The 15,602-nt window shown below is 40.5% G+C and overlaps 1 protein-coding gene across 1 annotated transcript; it reads left to right on the top strand.

Annotated features, from left to right (window-relative positions):
- The first annotated feature begins 477 nt into the window (after nt 1–477).
- Nucleotides 478–13,412, top strand: LOC129781710 (eukaryotic translation initiation factor 4 gamma 2). The gene is made up of 5 exons (XM_055789280.1): nt 478–894; nt 970–1,862; nt 7,759–9,661; nt 11,785–11,950; nt 12,035–13,412. The coding sequence occupies exons 2-5, from the start codon at nt 1,120–1,122 to the stop codon at nt 12,217–12,219; spliced, it is 2,997 nt and encodes a 998-aa protein (XP_055645255.1). The 5' UTR covers nt 478–894; nt 970–1,119; the 3' UTR covers nt 12,220–13,412.
- The last annotated feature ends 2,190 nt before the right edge of the window (nt 13,413–15,602 follow it).

Here is a 15,602-nt window from a genome sequence, read left to right on the forward strand (position 1 = left end):
GTGCTGTTTGAAGTTTGCCGTTTGCATTCGAATCGGCTTTAATTGCCTCTCTATATGCACTTGCACATTACGTCAACAACGCTATCGTGTCTGGTAGAGTAACGAAAAAACAAACTAAACACACACGGTCATAATTCATTATGGTGAATAATTCCCAAAAAAATATCTCGTCGCATTCGCGGAACTGGCACGAGTATGATTCATGATTGTTTCTCGTTTTCGTTCAATCACCTCTTCTTCGTCAACACCTAATGCAACATCCAATACGGGGGGAATCCAAAGTGTTCGATGAGTAACAACCCCCACACATACTAATAAACTTCCAATTTCCTTTTTCTTTGCAGACTTTATATCAATTGTAATCAAAATTACAGTTGAGGCCATCTCAGATTCCGCGCAGAGAGCGAACGGCTTCCATTGAGACACATTGTCTGTACGGAAGCGGAAAGTAGTAGGTGTTAGCAAGGAAAAGATTAGCGGCCGCTGTTGCGAGAGCCTGTGAGCATCTTTTTTGTTTCTCCTGTGGGCGTGTCCCAGAATACCGTTAGGATTCACCGCTCAACGTATCACTCGTACGAACCCATTGTGAAGCAGCCAACGAAGGCCGCCCGCAACTATCCAACAGTGCCACTGGTTGACGTTTCTTCTTTCACCATTCCGGGAACAATAGAAAAGATAGCGGTTCCGTCGTCGGTCGGGTTGCGGAGCGCATATCCTATTGCTGGTCCGTTGCCAACCTCCAAGACGGAAGACCCCAGGCAAACGGGGACAGAGTTTCGTGCCACGGGGAGGGAAAATCCAATCCCCCCCGCTAGCCGACGCTGGGTCCCTCCATCACTGAGACCGAAACATGGACTCACCGAAGATTCCAGAATTGATTCGATCTTCCGAAAAGTAAGCAAAAAATTTAAACTGAAAAATGACCGAGCATTATACTTATTGTTTCTTTTCATCCCCATAAAAAAATAGGTACGTGGTATTCTGAACAAGCTAACCCCAGAGAAATTCCAGAAGCTAAGTGATGACCTGCTGAAGCTGGACCTGAACTCGTCCAAGATTCTGAACGGTGTTATTCTGCTCATATTTGACAAAGCGTTAGATGAACCCAAGTACTCGTCTATGTATGCGCAGCTGTGCAAGCGCATCGAGAAAGAACTAGAGACCGACATTGACAAAACGAAGTCCGGTACCTTCCTGCAGATCCTGCTGAACGTTTGCCGTGACAAGTTCGAAAACCGTGTACATTACAGTGAGAAAATCATCAATTCGGAACTCGCCCTCACCGATGATCTGGAGGAAAAGAAAAATGTGGCCAAACAGAAGATCCTGGGTAATGTTAAGTTCATCGGCGAGCTGTACAAGCTCGACATGCTCGGTGAGCCACATCTGCACAAGATGTTGCGCTCGCTCTTCACCAACAAGTCCGGCGCGACGACGGAGAAGAACTGCGAGGACATGGAATGTCTGGCCCAGCTTATCAAGACCTGCGGAAAGAATCTGGATACAGAGCTGGGAAAACAGCTGATGGATCAGTACTTCGACCGGATGGAACAGTATTCCCTGTCGAGCAGGTTCCCGCCACGCATCCGGTTCCTGCTGCGCGATCTGATCGAGCTGCGCAAGAACACCTGGACGCCACGGAAGGTGGCCCGCGTGGAGGGACCAGCCCCGATCCAGGAGCTCACCAACGAGGATGATCTGGTGCTGCGACCGCCGTTCGGTATGCGCGGTCGGGACTACCGGAACCAGGAGCGGGGCGACCAGCGGGACTGGATCAGCAAGTTCTCGCTGAACCCGCTCAACTTCAACGACAGCTTCAACCTGCTGAGCGTGTCGACTCCGTCGCCGCTGATACCATCAACGTAAGTGTTTTTTTTACAACTCTGAAGAAATGAAAATGATGTTTTTTCTCATTTTCATAAATAAGGCTATTTCATTATTTTATTTCTATAAATGACGCCTTAGAAGTTGGCAGCATCACTCAAATTGCAGTGAATCTTTGTGAGTGTAAAAACATTGGCCGTTTAACCAACTTTTCGTACTAGAAATCTAAAAAAAAATTTTATTTGAAAAGGGATTGAGTTTTTTTTCTTGGAAAAATTGTTAGAAAAATATCTTATCCTGTAGCAGTGCCTGTGTTTCGATGTTTGGATGACTTGTTTGTTATTGTTCGTTATTGTTTGTCTCTCACGGTAGCCATTCGGATGTAATTTGAACGCATAGTATTTAAGGAATCTTCGATATATTATCAGTTTGAACGACTGTTCACATATTCAATGAGAGGTAAACAGATATTTTGTTTGATTTCATCGATTAAGGGGTAGTAAACTATGGGAACTTGAAAAAAATTTAAAAAAAAAATTGGCTTAAAATGTTCTCTGAGGTGTTTATTTTACTGTAGTTTTTGTTCTAGGTTTGTCCGATGCTCTGCTCCAAAGTTGTCAATTAGTGGACCTGAGTGTTTGCGTAAGGAGCGCGGATCCAAAATCTAAAACACGTTTTTCTGGAAATAAGGTTCTGCAAACTGGTGGGAGTTCTACCTCCGGAATGCTCCATCCGATTTAGATGAAATAGTTTTTCTCAGATTCTCCACTAAATTTACTCTAATCGTACGCAATTTTTTTTTACAAAAAATATCGCCATTTCGTCAGAAATCAATATTTTGAGAAAATCCTACGTACGATGACAGGAAATATATCCGAGATTACGTAAAAAAATTGGTTGAAATTGGTCCACTAGAAAAACTTGTAAAACTCTCATCAGTTTAGAAGGTTTTGGTTACAAGGGTTCAACAAACCGGTTGTGGCATTCAGGGGACAGCATTGACACCAATATTTTTTTTGTTTGTTAAGTAATATATACCTAACAAAACTGTGATATTAGATTAATCATAGTAATTTATTTTCTCGTTGAAAAAATCCCGAAAATCACATATTTTTTTATGATGTTCATAGTGTACCATCCCCTTAACACGTTCGTCGCCCAAAGCGGCGTTTCTGACTTCCTTACGAGGCTCAATTTGTAGATAAATTATCGAATGTAGATAAAACTTAGTTTGTAGACAACTTTGACATGTTCTAGCAATATTTTCGAATTGACAACAATAACACATGCCAAAGTTATATTATATGGGTTTCGCGAAAAAACTGCAGTACAAATTATCCGTACTATAAACTAATAAAAAGTATAGTATAAACATTATAATAACATGGTTATAATTTTATTATTTTTCTACATATTCTATAGTTACACTTAGGTGATTATTCTATAAAATTCCTTCCAAAAATTCTATACAATTCAAACGAGGAATATTGTCACCCATATATGGGTGACGGGGCGACGAAAGTGTTAACCAATTTTATGACTAGCGTTCGGAACATCTAACAGCAACATTGATAATTTTAAATAATCAAAAATAGTTTTTATAGCTTGGTTGTTACTGGGTTAGTTCGCATTCAGAATAACTTTGTTGTGTGGGGCAAAATGAGTCACCACCGCATATCGACTTACAATGTTATGTTTCCTAAAGCTAATATACTTTATCACATGTTCCTCTTCAAGGGATTCCTTTTGTGGCTTTGATCCTGGAAAAATATGCCATCCCAACCAAAACCAAACCTCAATATGTGAAGCGTTATGTATTTTTTACTAAGCTTTCGTACGTATGAGAAAATTTTAATTATTACTCTAGATGAATAGGCTCAGATTGTTTTATACATATACCTAATATCTCAATGATGATTCAAACAAATTTGCATATGAAATAACGTATAAATCTATCCCATTTACCATGATATGTGATAGTGTTCATTTTATAACCACCAGGTGATCATTTTAACCGCCCAATGAAAAAATGTTCATTTTACGACTTTTTTTCTTTTGATGAAAAAGAAATTTTTTATAATAAAAACCGTTTGATATCTTATACATCAATTAGTTAAATTATAATATTCTTCGAATAACGGAGACTCGATTCACCGAAACTTGCACAATGAGAATGATTTTCTACTCCCAAGCGTTATTCGGTGTGTTCTTTGTGCAATTTCAGTGGTTCAGGTCAATCACGGAGAGCAACTACGTGCCAACTCAAGCTCAAGCTCAATAGCTACGAACGATACAAGGGATGATTTGAACCAGATTAATCGAAATAGACCCAGGTGACGACCGCTTTAATGAGACGCTTAAGTTGTACCGGAGACTCAATGCATCCCGAAAAGGCTTCGTGTTACGGGCAGAAATGTGTCGTAATAAGGATGGAAAGATCTTGACAAACCGAATGGAGAGGACTAAGATGACGATTACGCAAATAAGACGTGCCACCCGTGACGATGTGAAGTTAAGAATGCCACCAAGCAACTTAGGCGTCGTGCACAAATTACGTAACGCGATAAGGGAGGGGAGGAGGGTCGAGGTTGCGTTACTTTCTGTGCATTAGAGATAGGAAATTGCGTTACGTAGGGGGGGGGGAGAGGGTCCCAAAACCGGATTTTTTGCGTTACGTAATTTGTGCACGACGCCTCAAGAGAAACAAATCGACTGGAAAGGATGGTATCGGAGCAGAGTTTATTAAGATGCACCCGGGAAAACTGGTATTGGTCACATTGACTGATTGTCACAATTTGGGAAACAGAACAGCTATCCGACGATTGGGGATATTTGCCCTATCTTCAGGATCCGTCACCTAAATAGACTGTGAAAGCTTTATTGCAATAACGTCCTGAATGTCGCCCACAAAGTGTTTTCCAAAACTATCTTCCGTCTTCTATCGCCACTAACAAGCAAACTCATGGGAATTAACAGGTCGGCTTCTCGAATATCGGTATACTACTGACCAAATATTCATCTTGCGTCAGATCCTCCAGAAAATTGAGTCTACGATGGATAGAATATCAGGTTTTTTATGAGGTGAACGAGGTTTATTTCGCGTGATATGATTTTCAACAGATTCAGTCGGCATAACATTTGAGATAGTAGTAGAACATTACACCAGACTTAAGCACGAAGCAGACAAAGTTGGACTGAGAATAAATGCGTCCAAACTAAATACATGCTGAATCCAGCATTAGACAGTAATGGTAACGACTGATAATGATACTAGCGGTGAGATTCGGAGTCGCATTATCGATGGGAGTCGTGCCTTCTTTGCTCTCCACAAACACTTGATGTCAAAAAGCCTTAGCAATCATCGTGTGAAATATTCCCTGTGTTATACGCTCATAATGACGGTTGTTTTCTATGAACACGAGACGTGAACAATGCTCGATGAGGACCTGCGAGTACTAGGGGTTTTTAAGGGGGCCCCTGTCTGAAAGGTTGAAAAATAATGAATTTTCGTGATTTTTTTTGGATGTTAGAAATAAAGTAAAGTGTTCTGGTGTTTTGTTTATTGTCTAAGGCAGCGATACTCAACCTGCGGCTCGTCAGGCTTTCTGGTTGGCCCATCTGGTGTGTATGAAGTTTGGAACTTGATAAGTTTAGATTAGACCAGATTCGCATTTTTGAATTTTAAAGGCAGTTTATAATCCATCTACTAATCCGACTGCTGAACGCAGCTAATTGTAAATGAAAATTACCATGGTTACGCAATTAGTTTACTTTTCGTTAGGGAGTTCCTTTTTTTCTCGATCAATTTACCTTTGCCAATTTTTTTTCCATTATTAGAGTCATTGTTACCTCGGTCACCAGTAGAGATAGTAGAAAAAGTGTTCCTGTAATATTATAATAAAGATTGAATTTCACGTTTCTGAACTGTAAAAGTAAAAGCTCACTCCAATTATACGCGTCGTTGTTTTATGATTTTAACCATTTGAAAATTAAGCTCGATTTCCTGATAAAACAGAACTCATACACAAAAAACTAGAAATACTGGTGAAAGGCCTCGCCGCTCACTCAGTTAAAGCACTATTAATTGGCCCTTGTCAGTGCTACCAAATGTTTGTACTAAAGAGTTTCTTTCTTGATTTTTTATGTTTGTTTCTCGCTGGTTATAATTTCGTAGTATTTTTACGATTATTACGCTGTTGGCAGCTGAATGCGTAGATGCTGTATGAAAATCGGTACCTTGTTGGTGGTATCAGTTCTGAAACATCGGACACCCCGATCAGAGCGATCGTTACGCGTTGCGCGTTACATGAGGGTTTTTCGAAATTTGAAAATTGGTAAAATGGCGACAATTTTTGTTAAAAATGAGTTATTTTTTATAAAAATAATAAAATAGATTAGAAAAAATGAGATATCAAAAACGGCTATGTAACTCTTTAGTTAATTCATTTTTACAAGCTGATAAAAAATTTCAACTAAATCAGTCGAGTAGATCCTGAGATATTAACACCACCAGTTGAAAAAACATGATTTCGAGAAAAACGCGTTTAAAAATTCGTACAGCAATACTATATCCCTTGAGGTATTTTCATACTTTTGGCTGTAAATTTTCAACGAAATCAAATATCGAAAAATTCTTTTAGGGACAACATTTCTGAGGGCTTCCCAGAACGACCCCTTAAACGACTTATAATTAGATCCATCTTTGGCTGAGGCAGGAGAACAACGTATGAAGGCGAATAATGAACCACAAGCCCACGCAACTCATAGTGGAATCAGAATCTACATAAAGGCCAAAGCTGGAAGGATATGCTGAGCAGGACATGTTGCAAGAATACCGGATAACTATCCTGGAAAAACTATGTTTATCGGGAATCTAGAGCGAGTACGGAACGACGAAGAGCATAGCGAACAAGGTGGTTATACCAAGCTGAGATCATCTGATAGAATTGCTATGAACCGAATCAAAAGCTTTTAATGAACAGGAATATTGAAAGTCAGTTGCTCTTTGCACAAAACGAACAGTTGAATATTTGTAGAAATTCCCTCATTCCCTCTTTCGAGATCCAATTTTTCTATTTGATAGAATATTAGATAGAAAATCATTCTTCGATCTCGATCAATGGATCATTTTCCTTCCATATTACATGAAAGCGTAGCAATAAGACGGTATGGGTTATGGTCAGATGCAGGTGGTTTACCAGACTTCCGGATTATCTGTCACCATTCAAGTACAATGTTATCTAGTAGGGAATTGAATAAGTCTAGTAAGTGTGTTTTTGGATTATCAGAAAAGGTTTTCAGAAGAATGTGCAGTAAACATTCACTAACTGGGCGAAATTCACGTTCTCGTTTTAACTGGTCCGGCATGTTAAACGTCAAATAAAATCGAGGGGAACTTCAATGAATTGTTTGTTTCGCGTTGATCATGAAATAGGATAAACAAAAGGATTCCAATGGAAGTTTCGCATTGAGTGCGACAACAGGTATGAAATATAATTTGACAAAATTATTTTTCTGCAATTTAATCAATGTTTTTGTCATGCGAAAATAATGTCAATTTTCATAACATTTCAAATTACATTCGAATGCCCCTCACAGCAAATCTTCCGTTTGAATATGGCGTCGATTGTTTACGAAATCCTGCTTTTTAACTGGTCCAAGAACCATTTAACGTTCGCCCAATTAAAAAGCAGACCAGTTAGCGAACGATTACTCTATTTGAACATATCGTATTCGGGTAAATAGTTGTCAAATAAGAAGAGCCATGGAAAATTCCAGCATTTTGAGAGGTCTATCCAGAGGACCGTCGCCTGGATACGTTTCTCCATGAATTTGCCAGAATAAACCTGTCATCAATAGCCGTTATGTCCACAATCTCATGTTTCACGGCGTACGTAAATCATTAATATAAATAATTTCTTTTCTTTATTGTAGGTATTCACCCTCACCGAATGGCTACGGCAACCGGGACCACCGTGACAATGGTGGTGGTAGTGGTGGTGGCGGCGGTGGCAACTACCGCATGCACAACGATCGAAACGGCCGCCAGAACCAACATAACAGCAATTACCATGGCAATGGGAATAACATGCGCTACAACAACAACAACAAGCACGGAAACCATCACGGCGGACGCGATGGTGGAGGCGGCGGTGGCCAGAATCATCATCACCAGAACAACAGTAGCGGCGGGGGAACCAACTCGCACAATTCCTACTCGAACCGGGATGGTATGATGAATAGCAAGGATTTGGCGCCCCGATTCAAGCGCAACTTGATGACTCCACAGAATCCGGTGGAAGATCTCCAAATGCGGCCGACGCCCAACAGTTTGCTTTTTAAGACACAGAACATGAACATGAAGACGCAGTTGCCCATCTCGCAGGTACCGTCGTCGCAGTCTAGCAAGAGTAGCAACTTCAACTCGTCCCAGCTAGGAGACTTCCCGTCGCCGTTGACCACCCGCACTCTTCTGAGCGAACAGCGGGCAGCGGCAGGTGGCAATAGTGCCTATGGGGCAAATGTCAACCACAACGGTGGTAATGCTGGTTCATACAACCAAACGCCGTTATCGTCCAACGCTAACTACGGAGCCGGTTCAGGTGCCAACTCATCTGCAGGATCCAACGGAAATGGTTTGGGTAATATCGGACCAACTGTTCCACAGAATGCCTCCAACAATCCCAGTCCGCTTTCGAGCCAGGCGACACCACAGAGTCGAAGCCATCTACCGAGCGCATTGAATGGCAAATCTCAACCGAATCAGAATAGAAACACATCTCCCGTAACTCCCATCAACAATATACTTCAAAAGGATCAAGTTATCATCAAACAAGCCTCCTCGGATAAGGCTGACAAGAAGAACAAGAAAGACAAAGGACCTAACAAGGAGGAATTCTTGAAGAAGGTCTCTGCGTTCGCTTCAGACATTCTGTTGGATAACCTGAAAAAACAAATCGAAGAAGATCAACAAGGCAAAACTAACAACAAACCCGTCGAGAATGAGGCCATCAAGGAGGTCGTTGTCGAGGTGATTGACAAGACGCTACCCAATCCGTACACTGTGAATGAGGCAGATCTAAGTGAAAAATCGGATGACGACAAATCCTCGGAGAAGGGCGACTTTGGATCGGAAACGAAGAAATCCGACGACGAGGCAGAGCAGCATCTGATGAACGATCTGGTCCGCGAGTTCTGTATGCTGCGAGTGCCGGACAAGTTCATGCGCGATTCGGTTATCAAAATTTTGAACGAAGTGCTGGACAAACCAGATTCATTCCACGAGAAAACGATTGAATTCCTGCAGAAGCTACGCAAGGAAAACAAACTCAACAATGGAGCGATGCTGGAGGCATTCAAGACGCTGATCAATTCGATGAACGAAAAGGAGAAAACCATACCGAAAATCACCACAATTGTCGCTTCGCTGCTCTCCCGCGCCGTTTCGGTGAAACTGTGCAAACTGTCCGACATCTCCAACTACACCGACAACGGCCAGCACTACCCGCTGTTCCTGCTGGTGCTGCAGCAACTGCACAAGCAGCTTGGCAAGCAGACGCTCCAGGAAATGTTCCAATCGAGCAAGGTCAACTTGATGAGCAGCCTCCCCGAGTGCGATCGTACGAAAGATCGCATGGCGGAGATTCTCGAGGATCGCAGCCTGAGCTTCCTGTATCCACTGCTGAGGGTGCAGGCCGAGCTGTGGAAGCAAATCCAGGCGGACTCCAACCCACAGCAGTTCTACAAGTGGATCAAGGAGAATGTTGAGCCTAGCTGCTATACCGACCCCGGATTCATCACGGCGGTGATGACGGTGCTTTTGAAGTATATCATGCAGGTATGTGAGAGGGGAGGAAGAACATTTATCTTTGTTCGTCATGATTTGTGTAGATATTTTTTTAAGGTGACTGCTACAAATTTTACCTGTATTCAAATTATCCATTTGTCCGTAATTTTGTTCATTTTAATTGAATGAATATTTTGCATGTTGCACGCGATAAATGAATTTAGTCTACTTCATCCGATACACACAGCGACAGGCAATAGCAACTGTGTATAAAATTTAAACAAAATCGGAGAGAGTCGGGGCAACGGTTATATAACATGCCGTAGAAATGCTCGTAGATTCTCTTGCATCTTGCACGATCGATCATTTTTCTCCAATCTCTGAGATTTCACTTCAAATGTTCAGCAGCAGGTTTTGCTTCTTATTCTTTTTTCCGAGGTGACGTCGTTTTGCTTTTTTATCATTCAGGTAAGCATCGAAATCTGTGTTCCCTGATGAAGATGAAGACTCAGGATTATCGCAGCAAGATTCGCTAACAGGATCATCATCCTCCTTCGACAACAATAAACCTTTCATCCTTTCCGAAACATCGTACTTCTTTGGCCATCATTAATTGGCTCTCGTTAAATTAAATTTTTCGCTTTGGATCGATGTAAATTGCTGCTAACAATATAGGGTTAGCCAGAAGTGTACTTTCTTTTCTCTCCATGGACCGTACAACTCCATCTGAAACTGGCCAATCTATCTTCCTAAGGCGGAAAATTAGACTTCTTCAATTCAACATAAACTTTCTAGGTGTCAGTTCTTCAAGCCGAAGAGTTTTAGTTAGGCTGAATTTTTGAAACAGGAGCCTCTCCAGATCGGTCGCTATGTTCGCGGTTAGGAAAGTATTCTCATTACCTAGATCATTGATGAAATTTCTAAGTTCCATCAGTCGCTGAATCGTGAGATATGTACTCCTTTAGCGAGTGGTCTGATCTAAAATTCCTTTTTTTTCCCTGCTCATCTTTTAAGAATTGCATCCGTTTTTGGGGTTCTAGCAGCAATAGTAACTTGCCTCATTACGATAACTCAATCCTTTACGAATCGTCAACTGGAGTCTGTGAACGGCGCAACGCATGTGGAAGATCTTGAACATATCGGCAATTTCATCTACTACGGTATCAAATTGATTTCAACGAACGGTTCTTAACGGATTTGCGCAAGTTCACTTTTTAGTGTTTGCTATTTCAATCACCTTGCAAATTTCTCTTATCTATCATGCTTTGATATTGAAGATAAATTTCAAGTTTTCCGGTCATTTCCCTGTTTGAAACAATGAAAGCTGGTTGTGACAAAAATATAAGCGGGATGCTGTTTTTTACGACCATGTCCCCAATGCTCTTGAGCATATCAGCAGTCATGCTAACCGTTATTTTGTCGCTTATAAAAAAAGTAGAGAGCTATGGTTGACCACAACACAAGCTAACGATTTGGACGTGAATAGAAAATTAAACGAATTATAAAAAAAAATTTGTTCAATGAGCTAAATATTTTGATTTTATTGGGTCATTGACCTGGAAGTCGACTCCTAATACAATGAAATTCTTTCGGACTCCGACTTCTACTCCATATTTTTGGTATGAAGCCTGGGTAGTGTGGATCCATAATGATACAAAGTGCTTCCTGAGAATCGGTTGTGAATTGTCTGTTTTAATTTGTTAGAAAGCCTAGTCTATAAGTATGATCCTCTGATGAAGTATTGCTACAGAAGGCAGACTTTCTACTTGCTGAGCTTCCAAACCCACAACCATCCCAGCAGTTCCGGTGGGGCACGCAGAATAGTGCCCAACTGTGGCCTTTATATAAATGACGAAGATACGATATAAGTTTCAGCAATACTTCCGTTCAAAGCAACTAAACTTCATCCTCTTTTAGTTTTAGAAGTTTTAAACTTTGCAGTTCATTTGCCTCTAATAGAAAAAAAAATAATGAAAGGTCGAAAGTAGCCCCGCATATGCTCAAGCCTCGTCTGTTGATAAAAAAATAGTTTTGATCATTACATAATTGTTTGCGTCACCTGAAACTAGTGATAGAAATTCATATGATCGACTCATTACTGATTTCGGACGAACGAAATCTTGCATTACATTTGCGGATAAAAAACTATAACTTAATTTCCCCTTTCCTTCCAGGAGTCGTCCAAGTATGCAGATGAGAAGCAATCGGTGGAGAAGGAAATGGAAATCCTACGGAAATACTGTCCGGTGCTGAATGCCTTCCTGAACGGCAATAACGATCTGCAGCTGATTGCGATTTACGCGATGCAGGTCTACTGGTATAGCATCAATTTCCCTAAAGGTAAGAGTTGCGCGTGGTGCCAATGTTTGCAAATGTTGAAACACTAATGAAAACATTCGTTTTTCCCCTTTCCACCCACATCAGGAGTACTGTTACGCTGGTTCCGTGAGTGCTACGAGCTGAGCGTAATCGAAGAGGAAGCCTTCCTGCGGTATAAGGAAGACGTTACCGATATGTATCCAGGCAAGGGAAAGGCCTTGTTCCAGGTGAATCAGTGGCTCACGTGGCTGGCCGAGGCGGAGGATGAAGACGAGGAGGATGAGGAATAAGCAATTCGAAAGCATATGCTCTGCTGCCATATCCCCACCACCCACTCAAACACACACAATCGCTGCATAATTCCACGAGAGAGAAGAATAAGTGGCAATGCGCACCTAAAAATTGACTCCCGTTATGTTCACACACAAATGGCAAGAATCGTATTTTTTTTAGAAAATCAGCATCTGTTGTAGTTTATTGTAAATTTTTAATTGTACCTTTCGAATTTGTTTTAATTTCTGATGATGAAGTTTGCAAAGCTGGCGTTTTTACAACCTACGTATATTATGGGGTAAAGTTTTTTTTTGTGTCGATACTAAGCGATGACGGACGAAAGAATAAGATATGTGTTCCCGAATAATTCAGTAATTCTCCGATTTTCTCACGAGCCGAATGAATGAATGGGAAACGAACTTCATATAGATATACAATATAACTCACTCACACTAGATGCAGTCTATTCAAAGTAGAATAAGCCAGTCGAACTAAATACGTATGGAAATAGTAATGTGGAGAGAGAACAGTGTTCTTTCCTGCCCTCAAGACGATGATGCAGTGCGTCCGGGGAAACAAATAGATCAATTTGTATTTGCTAGAAAGAGAATGATGATGATTATTAAGTAAGTTTAGCGGATATCAAGCTAGTTTTTACTCGGAGATCGATGTGTGAAATCAAAAGTGGAGCGAAATAAAATCTGTGGCAACCTATTCTAGTAGACGACGATGAATGAAAGTGCAATTGGAACCTTTAGAGAAGGGTGATATTACGGAGAGAGAGAGCGAGAGCGAGAGTATGACGACGAAAAGCGCAAATAGTTGAAACTGAATGTTTTCTAGAGCTATCCTTTGTTGTGTCTGATGCCGAGTGTTTGCGACTGTAATTCGATTCCGTAACGATTACTTCCCGTAGAAGGTAACGATTACAGCCAGAAAAAAGAACATGAAAATTATGTGGTAGTGAAGCTGTAAACAGAATAGTATATGATTTTTGTCTGCACCGTTAAATATTAATCGTTCACTAGACACACACAAATGCATACCTACTCACAAACACTAGTGTGTATATAGAAATGGTGTATAACTAATCAACAAAGCAAAACATTCAATGCCAGACCTAACGTCGGGAGGCATCTATTTGCAGCAGTTCGACCCCCTCCCAAACAGAAAATCCAAAGGTATAATCACACACCCACACACACACACACACACAACGCGTACACCCAAATAGAACGCAAAAGTGCGTTTTAACAAGAGTCTTCTTTGCAAGAGGTGGTTCTTCATAAGCGGAACACACTCGGCCATTAGAGTTTGTTGCTACAAGAAGACTGATAACACGAAACGAAATGAAAAAAAAAAACACATTTGGAGAAGTTGAAATCGATTAATGATAAACAAAATCATAGCTTGTAGGTAGTTTGAAATATGAATATCTAGTTAATTGACTAAATGGAATTAATTTCATCACTTTCCCGCTCCTCAACTCCTGTTCCTGAGACGAAACAAGCCGTGGTTTCTCCTTTCTCTGTGGGGGGAGAGAGAGAACGCGCTACCGAGATTGCCTAAACATCTGTCCCTTTTACTACTTCGAGCGCTCCTAGTCCTTCTTCATTCAACATCTAACCTGAAACGTATTAGTTCGTCTCCACAGAAACACAAAACTACTCTGATCATGATGATGTCATGCAATGCAGGTGATAAGACGAAAATCATCCTTGAATCTAATTTCCCAGAAATTTCTAATACCCAGAAATAGCAATTACGAGAGCAAAACAATGATAGAAAATTTTCTCAGTTCGTGAATCAAAGTTAAACGATAAGCAGAGCCCCTTAAATTACCTTTTTTTTGTTCAACACAATAAGCAAGAAAAAAAAAACACAATATGCAAGAAAAAAAGAAAACCATATGCTGCTAAAAACCTTTTTTAAATTTACATTTGAACGACAACACATGCAGATTATGGAGATGGTGACTATAATCATTATTATTATGAACTGCTACCTAAACTGAGGAAAAACAGCAAATCACAGATCATACCCAATGCGCAACTACTGCTCCAACTCTGCTTGTATGATGCTATCGGATTCGCACCAGTAGAGCGGGAGTAGTGTTATTGAAAGTTAGACGCGAATGAGAATATTCTAATATGGCAAGAAGAAAAAAGAATATTAGAAGGATATACATTCATAACCAGCAAACAAGCGTAACTAATCCGGAAAACCGCAACAAAATCAGCAGTGACATATTACATACAAAGACTAGAAAAAATATCTAAAAAATCAAAAAAAAGTTGAAAAAAACCTTAAAAAATCAAAAAAATAAATTCGAAAAACCTCCAAAACCATATAGAAAGTGTACGATTACAATGGAAAATTAGAGAAATCACATCATAAGACATCAATAGCTATTTATTTTCCCATCTGTCTGGCAATTTTTGGACGCCACGTCAAAAAAAACTGTTCCTCTTTAGAAGCAAATCATTCATCAAGTCATTTTCTCAAATTTTCGTGAGAATTGCTGCGTACCTCAGCAAGCGCGTGTCCCATTGATGCAAATAGGCTGCCGCATGTGAAAGAACTTCATTACCGTATGACTCAACCGTTCCCTTGACTGGTTTTAGGCTTTGTACCACGGGCCGAAATGTTCAGAAACAAAGAAGGAGGCATCTTGGTCAACGAACGCGAGGTGATCGAAAGAGGGAGGGCAGCACTACGATAAACACCTGAACAGCGCGCAGACGATAGACCAAAACAGCGTTGAAGAGGGCAACACCGGAGTAGAGAACAAAGGTTGGTACGACGTCGTTGAACGATGTTTAAAAAGCCATTGATCAGCTAATGAACCACAAAGCAGCTGGTAAGGATGGTCTCACTGCGGAAAACCTTTTACGGTGTACGTACCGGTTGATAGTCAGACACCCCTATTCTGTATTTCGATCGATTCGAAATATTTCGAACGACTTGATTAAATTCCATTCTGTATTCCGTTCGAGTTGTTTTTGCATTTCGTTCGATCTGTTTCTCTTAGAACATTAAAGGGGCAAAACGTTCGAAACAGGTGAAGCGAAATTATAGCTCAAACGAAATAAAAATCCGTCGGAATACAGAATAGGGCTGAGAATCTTGAACAGAGAATAGCTACTAAGTCAGAACTATGTGTACATACTTGAACTAATGTTCAAAAAACACCGGTTAATTATTTCCGTTCAAAATATATTGATTTGAAACTGCTTTTGTGTTTGCTAATCTGATAGAGTATCTTTCTTCCACGCCAACTTCAAGCTTTGCTAAATGTCGGCAATGTACCCGCGCTAATGCCAATCGCTACGGAATAGATAGAAACAAAAAAATGCAAGCGTTATAGATTGTATAGTTTCCATTTTATTTAGTTATCATT

This window comes from Toxorhynchites rutilus, unplaced genomic scaffold, assembly GCF_029784135.1.
Source record: "Toxorhynchites rutilus septentrionalis strain SRP unplaced genomic scaffold, ASM2978413v1 HiC_scaffold_180, whole genome shotgun sequence".
Lineage (NCBI taxonomy): Eukaryota > Metazoa > Arthropoda > Insecta > Diptera > Culicidae > Toxorhynchites > Toxorhynchites rutilus.